This window comes from Chondrus crispus, genomic scaffold, assembly GCF_000350225.1.
Source record: "Chondrus crispus Stackhouse genomic scaffold, scaffold_48, whole genome shotgun sequence".
In the NCBI taxonomy this organism is placed as follows: Eukaryota; Rhodophyta; class Florideophyceae; order Gigartinales; family Gigartinaceae; genus Chondrus; species Chondrus crispus.
In genome coordinates this window covers 140,911-152,494 of record NW_005178479.1, presented here as the reverse complement: position 1 = coordinate 152,494, position 11,584 = coordinate 140,911, and the positions used below count along the sequence as shown (strand labels likewise).

Below are 11,584 nucleotides of genomic sequence, written 5' to 3'. Positions count from 1 at the left end.
GAATGATGATATCCCGTGAGAGACCACCCGATACCCACTCCCCCCCCTCCCCTCCCCTCCCCGCCCCCCGCCCGCTTGCCCTGCCATGCCAGCGCTCGGCAGCGCGGCCTCCGTAGCCGCGCTGGCCTCGTTCGTGCACCGGCTACCGTCGGCGCGGCAGGCGTCCACGGACGACGCGCGGAGCCAGACGATAGTCTTCCTGTCGCTGGGGGCGCTGATCGGCGTGCTGTACTCGCTAGGGACGGAGAAGTTCATGCGCGCGATGCAGCACCGCCACATCTTCGTGCGCAACGCCATGCTGTGGCTGGCCGCGCTCACGTGGCTGCTGGCCGCGGCCGCCGTGGCCGCCGTCGCCTCCCTCATCTACCGCCAGTCGGGCGGCGGCCTGGAGGGCTTCGACCGCGTCCTGGGCGTCCTGCTCCCCTTCGTCGTCCGCGCCGACCTCGTCGTCGACTGGGCCAAGCGCGTCGCCTGGGCCCTGCTCCACATGTCCAACTGGACACAGGCCGCCGTCCAGGCTCGCCGCCTCCTCGCTCGCGCACCCGAGATGCGCGCCCTCGTCTGCGTCGACGACCACGTCGTCGCCATGACCGACCCCTCCGCCCCCGCCACGCTCGACCTGCAGCGCAGCGAGGACCTCGTGTGGAACGAGGACACCGACTCGCTCACCCGCATCGCAGACATTCTGCAGCACTTTGAGAAGCTCACCCGCATCGCCGTGTACGCCACCGGTGCCCTGCTCATCACCGTCCCCGTCTCGGTCTTCGCCGTCTTCTACGCCGTCTACCTGGCTTTGCTGGCCCTGCGCCACCGCAACCTCGTCCACGCCGCCCTGTACTGCGTCTCCATCGTCCTCGCCCCGGTCGCGGGCGCCATCATGCTGCTGGCCTCCGCCACCATGCTGTGCGGCGTCGTCGCGCTCTCCGTCGCCGGCACCGTCATCCAGTTTGCCGTGTACTGGAGCACGCGCACCGCCTACACACTCGTCCGCATCGTCGTCAGCCACAGCTGGGCCCGCTCCCCCATCTTTTCCAAGTCCGGGCCTGCCGCCGCCGCCGCCGCCGCCGCCGCCACCGCCGCCGCCGTGGACCCGCCCGACCCGCCGCATCGCCCGCCGCACCGCTTCTCCGCGACGGCCCCGCGCCACCCCGAGGAGGCTGGCGCGGCTATCGCCCAGATGGGCGCCCTGCTCCCGACCGACCTCGAGTTTGCCCTCGCCTCGTGGGACGGCTTCTATAAGGGCGACAAGATCCGCCCCGAGTGGTTCTCCAAGCGCCTCCTGCAAGACTTGCACCTCGCCCTCTTCCAGGACGGCGAGTCCACGCTCAACGGCGAGCTCCACCAGCGCCCAAAGAGGTACAGAATTCCGACCAGAATTGCCACCGCCGCGGAAGCTGTCGCTCCCTCACGCCGCCGGGACGAGCCCGCTGTCACCGATTTACCGCCAGAGATCGCCCCACCGGACCAACTTGCTTCTCCATGCCCCTCAATACAGAGCCTTGAAGATGCTCATAAATTCTCTGCAAAATACAACGACGCAGCCCTCACGCTGCTAGACCGCTTAGGCCTGGACCTGTCGATCCGCTCCACGCGCCGACGGAGGCTGTCGACTTACTATGCCATGGCAATGCTCGTCAGGCTGCAGGTAGAGTCGGGCGGCACTGCCTGGCGTCTGCAGACAATTCTTCACCTTGACGACGACGAGTTTGATGCCAGAGTGAAAGCCTTTGGAAGTAGCGTGGCGGAGGAGGCTAGAATTGCCGTTACCGAACTGCTCTCTCGCCTTTCCGGGTCCAGCATGTATCGCATCATACCCACCGGGCCGCCGAAGAACACAGTCGTTCCAATAGCGGCATGGCTGCGCACCGCCCTGTTGTCTTTTCTGGAATGCCCAACAGCAAGTGAGGACGTGGGCGATGAACAAGACAGTCATATCGAAACCATGGCGACATGAAGAAGAAGAAAAAAAAAAAAAAAAAAGGGAAGAGCAATTGCTTTTGCTATTAGCTCAGCTCATAATAAGCACCACACACGATAGTGGGAATGCCATGAATCCATCCTTGGATTCATAGCTACGGTTCTACTAGAACGGTTGCCAGGAATGCCATGAATCCAAGATGATGAATCCTGCTTCTTACAACTGCTTCTTACAATTTTCGTTTGATACGGCTTGTTTATGCTGCCCTTTCAAAATCTCTGGGGTTGTTGCGTGTGGGTATGTCGTGCGTTCAGAGCCACGGAAAGCGTCTCATCCGTCTCTTTTCGTGCAGCAAGTTTTTTTTTTTGTTTGTTAATTGTGATACAGTATTGCAAGGGAAATGCCGGATTTCAGTGAGGGCGGAACAGAGTGTCGTCAACCACAGCTCTAGATGATGATGGTCCGAGACAGCATTCCTGTCCTTTTGCACTTTGCGAAGCGACCTGTATTTAGTCTGGCGACCTCACTCATGAGCCTCTGGACTCGGCATCATGTACAAATTCTGGGGCTTTGAAAAGCAAGATATGAATAGATGTCGTTTAGTTTCGACACGCGTCCGATGCCATTCACGAACAGGTATTCTAGAGGGCACTTCAGTGTGGTTGCTATAGATGCATGCAAATGCAAGAAGGAGATGATGCACGGGTGGGTGATATGTATGCGCAGAGCCAAGCGATGAAGATTTGGCTGCTGCTCTGCGATTTGCTCAAGTGAGGGGCGGCGGAAGAACCTTGACGGAATGATTGCCATGAGTAGAAGCAAAATACCTGCCGTCGTGGAAAAAAGCGATGCTAATGGTGGAGCGAACCACGGAACCCAAGCGGTCGAGTGTGAGATATTTTCCGCGGTCCAGGCGGCGTAAAGTGGCGCACTCTTTCCTGGCAAGCAAGCTGGACGACACCGTGGGTTCACTACCAGCCGCCCGGGGCGTGTGACCCGCAGGCACTATGCTACAGTAGAGGCCATGATAGAGAAGAGCGTGCTGCACAATTGAAATTGACAGGCACATTAATTGTGGCCCCTACTCTAAAGTCACGTCCGAGAACCTTGCTGCCTTTAACTCTTTATGCTGTACGACGCTCTTGACTTTGCAAGATAAAGCGTTTTAGGGCACCGCGATCTTTTCGTTCGTCCAGCATGTGGTCGAATAATTTCAACACCTCCCTCGATCAAATGCTTTCAGCACAAGTTGATACTGCAAGCACCATGACTTACAAGAGCAGTAGATTTTCGAGGTTTAGAAATATATTACAACGCGCTCCATGTACTGCACGTGTCGTTCCAAGAGCAGGTCCACAGGTCCATCTCCAGTAGCACACCACGGGACTACGCAATGCCAAGGATAGACCTGCTCTGTGCAAGTACCGTAAACGAAAATGGGGATGCAATCCTTCCCAGGGAGCAGCTCAAATCGTTTATGTTTTTCAACCAACTGGGCAGACAATCGCTACACAAAAAAATCAATTTAACGCATCTAAAAGCAAAACCTGGAGGCAAAACGTTGACACAAAACGTTGACACATCTTGTCCCCGTTCTGTCATACACTCAAATATCTCCTCACATAATCGGCTCAACAACAAGCACGAGGTGTACTCATATCCCAGAAAGGACGGACCAAGTGTATATGCAGTAGCCTGCCTCCCTAACATCCGTGACCAAAAGTGATTGGAACAAAAAAAAACCACCATGCGGCAGCATCCTACGCATAGATAATGCACGCGAACAAATTGTACATACAGAATAAAGCATTTGCGAGAACTGCAAGCAGTGAAAGTTGCAGGCCCGAGCGCAAAAGATTCGAGGGTGGGTCCGGTGTGATACGTCTGCTGCACTGCCGCAACGCCGTAATGCTCCCAATGAGGAAAGCAATAGGCGCACGACATGATTAAGAGGCTTCACCAGTATTCTCGAAGAATAAAATCAAAACATATCAGGACAAGCCAGCGCTACTGCATGTCCAAATTGCAAGCCAATCACGCCACCAAGCACATCCGTGAACACACATATTTGCTAGGCATGGCCTCTGCCCCTTTGCTTGGTGGGCGAATACGGTGGAGAGCTTTCACACGCTCTTTGGGACGAATCCCTGCTAGATGGTCCCCGCCGAGTGCGCACATGCGAACCTATCGGGAATTCTTCTTGCCTTCCGTTGGCATCAAAGATGACCGGTCGACATTTTGGATCCTCGAGAAGGAGGCTGGAGTTCTGAAAATGAGCAATAAGCTGCTGCCGTCCTTGAATTCGAGCAAAAGTGATTTCACAGACCTTTTCAGAGTTGAAGCGACCCCACTTCTTCCCATGAAAAGCGTGATAGAATGGCTCGATATACTGCGGCTTCGTAAAATTAATGAAAGCGTACCCAACGTTGCACTTGTTCTTGAAATCTATCGGCAGATAGATAAAGTCAAAGTTGCCGCGATGCTCCTCCTCCAAAGTGCTGAGAAGCATCTTTTGATTGTACTTGTTGGGTATATTCCGTATCATGAGCGCTGTGCGGGTTTCTTCCCCAGACCGCACCTTCCTGATATCAAGTGCATACTTGGAGTTTCCTTGTTGCTGATTAAAGTAGGCTTTGTTCCCACCGTTCTGTGCAGCACCAACAACTCCTTTGTTACTGGTGTGTCTTTGCGCGTATCCACGATCACCGCCGATGACCCCCTGAGGAACATGAAGGCCACTCATACGACGTCCAAGACTCGTCATCGCCGTTCTATTGTGACCTCGATTGCTCGGAAACGCATTCCCGGTTGGAATTTCATCTCCCACCGCATTCTTGTACAGGTTGAGACCGGCAATGCCTGCGCCAGGTCCGCCCGCCTTTCCCAACGAGAACGGGGAACGTTCAGGCGGTGATTGTATCGGTGACATGGCTTTGCGACTGTCATCCGAGTCTGGGGAATTGTACAGGGCCTTAATATAAGAGTCCGCCGGATACCTTGGTGCGCTGGATGGCATCATGGGCGGATTAGAAAATTTGCTCAACTCTATCGCGTGATCCGAATACATTTGATGTAAATCAGGACGTTGTTCCATTCCACTGGACGTTGCAATCTGATTTTCCGCTAATGCGTCGTAACTTCCGTGCATTAGACCGAAGTCAAACTCCTGGCTGCGATGGCCATTTCCATAAGACGCGTCGTACGAACTCGGTTGCAAATGGCCAATACCCGCATCAAAGCTCTTTGAACCAATGAGATTCGCGAGGTCCCTGCCAACTCCTCCAAACTCATCCAGAGGGGAAATTTCCGACTCCTCGCCAAACGCAGAGTGTGTCGGATTCTGTACACCTGGATGCATCCCCGGTAAAAACGCAGAGGCCATGTGCTGATTCGACGAATGGCTCGAGTCCACTGCCTGTCGTCTAGGCGACGCACTCTGAAAACCGGAAATATCCGGGGGATATGCGGCGTGGTTGCTTGATGGGTGGTGCCTCTGCTGAACGTGAAAATGGTGAATGGCAGCTTGTTGAGATTTGGCATTTCCTGGAGAGGCATTTCTCGGAAGGTTACTGGCACGTCCACCAGGCCTTGATATCTCAATCTTAATCCTCTTACCGGCAACTTCGGTCTTGTTCAATGAACGCATGGCCTTCTCCGCATCACGAACATCGTAAAATTCGACGAACTTGTGGTGCCTCTTGTTTGGTGTGGCGCGGATCTCCTTGACGTCACCATACTCGCTAAACAAGGCGCGAATATCCTCTGCAGAAGTGGAATTGTCCAGATTGAAGACGACGAGTGTACCCTGATTAGAACACGGACTAGCCGGGCCCCCAATAGTGCCGCTGCTGGTGGAAACCGGAGAGGTCATGGCAAGATTTGACATGGAGGTGTCGGTGGGACATTGGAACCTAACGTCCAACCTTCGGCCAAAGTGCACTGCCTCGTGAAGAGTTTTGACAGCCGCGCGCGCATGCCTCAAATCGTAGTAAGTAGCCAGTACCGAACCACGGCCGCCTCTCGAACGCTGCTGAGCGCCAAGGTCCCTGAGGGGTCCATACTGTTGAAGCACACTCCTAATGTCATCGTCATCAATACCGGGAGGTATGTTTCTCAGCAATACGCAGCGAGTCGGATGCGGCTGCTCCCGCGGGGAGCGAGACGATGGAGAGAGAAGCGGAGGGGGCGAGATGGCAGGTGGGGACTTGCGCGGTGATTGGGGCGGGTCAAAAGCATGTAAGGTATCAGTCGGGAAGAGGGGGGATGTATGCGGTAAGCGGGTGGGGGAGGAAAGCGGTTGGTGCAAGGCGGGTGAAGGCTGTAGCGGGTTGTCGAAAACAGGCGGGCCGAGGTCGAGTGTGGCCAGGCCAAAGAGGTCAAAGTCAGCTGCGGGTTGGGGTAGCGGTGCAGTTTGCGGTGGGATGGTGTTCGGAAAAAGCGGATCTGGGTGTTGGTGGAGCGGTACAGAGGAGGCGGAAGTAGAATAAGCGTGTGCGGATGAGAGGTTTGGCGAGCGAAAATCGAAGTTCGAGTGGGCTTCGGCCTCTTGAAGAAACTCTTTAGCGAGAAGCGGTGGGGAACGGAGCGGGTGTTGTTGTTGATGTTGATGTTGTTGTTGATGAGTGGGGTTACTGGGTTCCCGCAGGGCGAGATGGTTAATGTTTGCCGGGGAGGGCGTGCCAAACGGTGTGCCCTGCGGAGAGAGCGAGCCAATGGGGGGAGCCGAGCGGCGCGCGGACGCGGTGAGGGCGAGGTCAAACTGCGGGGCCAAGGCCGAAATGCCCGGGGCAGCGGACGATGAAATGGTGCTGGTGGCGGCGGACACTTGGGTGAGGGACGAGAGGGGACCCGAGGATGAGGGAGGCACGGTTGCCTGGCGCGGCGGGTCCATCATTGCGCGCCATGCACGCAACGGGACGACGACCGCGTTTGGGAGAAGGGGGGGGGGGGGGGTTGGAGGGGCCCAAAAGGGGGGGGTGGGAAAAGAACCGGAGGGTTGGGAAACGGGGGGGGAAAGAGAGTGACGTTTGGCCAGGGAAAGGTGAAATGAGAGCAGGACAGGACGGGGTGCGGGGGGGAGTAGATGAGTAGACAGGACGACGTCGAACGGAACGGTTGAACAGGGGAGCGGTGGGTATAAAAGGGAGGGATGTGAGTTTTTTTTTGCGTTGTTTTGAAGAAAGTAGTTGGACTTTCGGTTGGGTGGGTGTCAAAGAGGCGAAGAAATGGGGGCGCGCAGCAGGCATGCCGCAGGGCGGGGCCATGCGCGTGGAATGGCATGCGGCCCGCGTCTGCATTTTGCGGCGTGCAACCACAAAAAAACCGAGAAAAAAAAAAAAAAAAAGAAGGGCGGAATGGATGGATCGCGATCCACCCTCGAGATATGGCGCGGGAGATACGCTGGCACCCTATTTTCCGCTTATTTCCCGGCCCCTCTCAAAATATCCCCCCGCCAGACACGTGCCCCAACCGGGCGCTCCAATCTCCTTCCAGATCATCCACCGCCGCACCAACGCCCCCCCTCCATTACAGCGACACACATCGCCTCCACCTGTAATGCCACATCATGCCACATCCTGCCATTACAGGTGAAGAAAAAAAAACTAACTTCCCCTCCCCGCCGGACATCTCCCCCTCACCCAACCGCCACCCACCGGCCAGCAAAGCCTCCGCACCTTTCCGCTCCCCCCCCGTTCACCCGCCGCCCGCCCGCCCCTCACCCGATTGCCCCATGCCTTCCTCCATTCCCCCCTCGTTCATCTCCCCGGTCCTGCCGCTGCGGCGGAGCCCCGCGGCGGGCCGCTCACGCTCCGCCCTCCGCGCGCCCGTCTCGCAGCGCGCGGTTGTCTGCGCGCTGCCATCCAAGCGGCCGCGGGGTTCGCAGGCGCCGACGGTGCTCAACCGGCAGGCGCGCTTCCGCTACGAGCTGCTGGAGACGCACGAGTGCGGCATCGAGCTGCTGGGCACGGAGATCAAGTCTGTGCGCGCGGGCAAGCTCAACCTGCGCGACGGCTACGCCCGCGTCGACAAGGCCCAGCTCTTCCTGCACAACGTCCACATCGCCCAGTGCTCCTTCGCCGGCCCGGCCTTCAACCACGACCCCATCCGCCCGCGCCGCCTGCTGCTGCACAAGAAGGACATCCGCAAGCTCGAGGAAAAGCAGAAGGATACAGGCCTCACCCTCGTCCCGACAAAGGCCTACTTTAGCAACAACGGATACCTTAAGATCGAAATCGCGCTCGCAAAGGGCAAGAAGCTCCACGATAAGAGACTCGATATCAAGAAGCGCGAGGACGACCGCGAAATAAGACGCGTCGTCAAGCAGTCTGTTTCCCGACTCTAACTCCAATTCAGCCATACTTGCCATTCCCAACAGACCCCCCCGTTCACTCTCCACCTTGCGCGCAGGAGAGCAGCGCCTTGTCATAAACCCACCTCATAAACCGACGCACCAGACACCGCCACGCTCGCCCCCACCCTCCTCTTCTCCGTCTGCCGCTTCCCACCCCCCACCACACTCGTCTTGCACAGCGGGCACCCGATCCCCATCCACGTCCCACCCCCGCCCGCGCACTGTAGCACCCACCTATCGATACACCGCGCATGAAACCGGTGCCCGCACTTCAACGCACGCCCAATCTGCCCCGCCACCAGCGCGTCCAAGCACACCGCGCACCCGCTCTCCGCGCCCCCCGCCGCGCACCCCACCACCTCCAGCGGGCTCATCTCGTCCAGTGCCTCGTGCACCCGCGCCATGTCTCTGCTCATGGCGAGCCGCTCGTCGTGGACCGAGGTCCCGCTTCTCCCGGGCCCCAGCGATTGCCCCAGCAGCGAAATCGAGTACGTCGCCTCGCAGAGGAGCAGCAGCAGTACGACCAGCACCCACACGGCGATGAAGGTTACTGAGAATACGATCATTATCGGTGCGTACTCGGCGAGCATCGGACGCTCCACCGATGTCCGGTATCCAACGCAGACGTGACCCAGGCACAGCGTCGCTATCCGCACATGCTCCGTAGGCCCCATACAGTATTGGCCGCAAGGCTCAAGCAAGTCCGGTGCCTGTGGCCCCGATGGGAGCGTCTAGCTTGCGGACGATAACACACACGCCTTGAGCTCGTCTTTATCGAAAGCGCGTGGCACCTGGGGCTTGATCTTCGACTCGTGTTTGTTCCAACGGGGCAAACAAGCAGATCGTGCACGCCCTGCTTCGTTCACTTACGCCCGATAGGAAGCGTTATCACGAAAACACGACTCCGAAGGGGGCTTTCGATAATAGGCTTCCCCCTCGGGTCTGCGTTTTTCTGCATTCGAAGTTTTACATCCCGTCTCAGGTCGGTCACTCGGCCGGAAAAAGATCCAACGCGGTTATGCATTCGAGGGATCGCAGATGCCTTTCGAGACAGCTGTGTTGGTGCAAAGGCGTGAAGTGCACTATTTTCTGTGCCTGCATTTCTCTGTCGGTGGTGGACTGCACACTGATGTCACCGGGTGAGTGGTGATGGATGAGTGCGTATGAAGCGTATACAGTATGCGCATGGGAGGCCGATTTCAAATCGGTCCCCAAAAACTGAACACCCGGTGTTGGCCACACCCACTGAAGGTGTGGAGTACAGGTATATGAGGGACTGCATCATTTACGTATGTGCATGTGGATGCGGTAAAGTTACGATATCTGCGGGATTTGATCTTTGACAACCCACACGAATCTGCAAGATTTGATCTTTGACAACTCACGCAAATCAAACGACATGCATATCATATCGACAACAATGTCTGCATGGAAAAATTGTGAGGCAAAGCTGGGAGATACAGTAGGGCCAAGACTCATCGTGGTCGTGATAAATAGCATGGTCGTTTATTATCACACGCAATGCCTAGCCTAGACACGCAAACATTTAGTAATGAAGTTACCAAGTCAGTGACTTTTTAGTCGTTCCCATCGACTCAAGATAGGAAGAAGAAGAAGAAGAAGTAGAGAAAGGTGTGTGACCACGTTTCAAAAAGAAACAAAACTGTGAAGCAAAAACATTAAGCAAAATCGCACCGACAACAATGCAAATCTCAGTACCGAGGAGGCTTGAAGGAGTCGCGCTGTGGTCCACCACGCCAACGACCGCCCTCTGAGCCCGAGGCCCTGCCTCGGCCGCCTCTACCACCTCTTCCGCCACCAGCGCCAGTGCCACTCACACTGCGCTCCGATCTTGGAACACCATTACGTCCCTCGACTCGCAGTCCTTGCACGTCACGAAGGCCCATCTTTCCAACGGTTCTAGCCAACAAGGCCGGCGGCTCAGACAATGCTGCGACATTCATGGCCCATTGGTTGGCCATAGCGACGAGATCTTCCTTCTTCCAATGGAGATTCTTGAGATTTGAGTTGTAGAAGCCTAGCCAAGCTTGATATGCTCCTGCTTTGGTACCATAAGGGACTTTGCCCACACTTGATGCCATGGTAGCCCTCATGGGGCGCATGACGGTGTCAGGAAGGCTATCAATACGTTGAATCGGCAAGTCGGTTGCCTTCCTCATAAACGACTGGGCTTCAAAATCTGCGAGCAGCAGTACTCCACTGCCATCCTTGCCAGCGCGTGCCGTTCGACCGATGCGATGGACATACTGGGACTTATCTGCCGGCAGGCCGACTTGGATGACAGCCGAGACGTCCGGGTAATCCAAACCGCGGGCGGTAACGTCACTGGTGAACATGATCAAGGACTTGCCGTTGCGGAACTTGTCGCTGACCTTAGTACGGTGACCCTGTGACTTTCTGGAGTGTATTTCAAGAACTGGAGTATTCGCCATGGCGAAAAGCTCTGAGGAAAACTGAGTCTGCCTCGCGGTGGTGAAGAAGACGATAATCTTGTAGTCTTTGAGCTTTGTGTGCTCCGCAAGCACAGCAGCGAGGGCAGGCATCTGGTCGGGCAAGGAGGTGACCAGCATGGACTGCTTGACGTGGTGGTGGGTATTCTCGCCCTCACCGACGCAATCGACAACCTTGAAATCCGGCTTGAGGGCCATGCGGGCCATGTTCTCGACGTCTGCCGGCATGGTAGCCGAAAACAACAAGGTCTGCCTATGCTGGACGGATGGGATGGCGTGGAAAATGCGCTTCAAATCCGGGGCAAAGCCCATGTCCAAGAGGCGATCGGCCTCGTCCAAAATCAGGGCGGAGAGGGTGTGCATGGCAGCCGGGAAGCCCGAGGAAGGATTTCCCAAATGATCCAGCAGCCTGCCCGGGGTAGCGACGAGCAGAGTGGGTGGTCCGCTCCTGCGCACGGCGGCCAAATCGGATCTAATGTTGGTGCCACCGACGAGGACCTGGAGCGTAAAGCGGGGCAAGTAGCTCAGCAGCATCCTGGCCTCCTCTGCGATCTGCTGCGCGAGCTCCCTCGTCGGCGAGATGACAAGCACGGCGGTGCCGTTCTTCGGCGGGCTCTGGGCAACGGCGTGGAGCGTCGGGAGCAGGAAGGCGAGGGTCTTGCCCGTGCCGGTGCGGGCCTTGACCAGGAGGTCTGCGCCCTCGAGCGCGACGGGGACGGCGGCGCTCTGCACGTGCGTCATGGTGTCGTACTTGAAGACTTCGGCCATGGCGCGGCGCAGCGGCGGGGCGACGGGCAGGGCGTCGAAGCGGGCGGCGGTCATCTCCGAGAGCGTGGTGCTGGT

General features: G+C 57.1%; 3 protein-coding genes; all 3 read right to left on the bottom strand.

Moving 5' to 3' along the window:
• Positions 1-3,989: 3,989 nt before the first annotated feature.
• Positions 3,990-6,812, bottom strand: CHC_T00010103001 (Putative Mei2-like protein). The gene has a single exon (XM_005709802.1). The coding sequence runs from the start codon at positions 6,810-6,812 to the stop codon at positions 3,990-3,992; it is 2,823 nt and encodes a 940-aa protein (XP_005709859.1).
• Positions 6,813-7,721: 909 nt separating this feature from the next.
• Positions 7,722-8,345, bottom strand: CHC_T00006649001 (hypothetical protein). The gene has a single exon (XM_005709801.1). It carries the CDS (start codon positions 8,343-8,345, stop codon positions 7,722-7,724), a length of 624 nt encoding a protein of 207 aa, XP_005709858.1.
• Positions 8,346-9,748: 1,403 nt separating this feature from the next.
• Positions 9,749-11,563, bottom strand: CHC_T00006648001 (hypothetical protein). XM_005709800.1 is given in 2 exon segments: positions 9,749-9,982; positions 9,983-11,563. The coding sequence occupies 1 exon segment, from the start codon at positions 11,561-11,563 to the stop codon at positions 9,983-9,985; it is 1,581 nt and encodes a 526-aa protein (XP_005709857.1). The 3' UTR covers positions 9,749-9,982.
• Positions 11,564-11,584: the final 21 nt, after the last annotated feature.

Excerpts from the sequence above, each read along its gene's own strand:
- CHC_T00006649001 (XM_005709801.1), bottom strand. The coding sequence starts at position 8,345 with ATGACAAGGCGCTGCTCTCCTGCGCGCAAGGTGGAGAGTGAACGGGGG.
- CHC_T00010103001 (XM_005709802.1), bottom strand. The coding sequence starts at position 6,812 with ATGATGGACCCGCCGCGCCAGGCAACCGTGCCTCCCTCATCCTCGGGT.
- CHC_T00006648001 (XM_005709800.1), bottom strand. The coding sequence starts at position 11,563 with ATGACCGCCGCCCGCTTCGACGCCCTGCCCGTCGCCCCGCCGCTGCGC.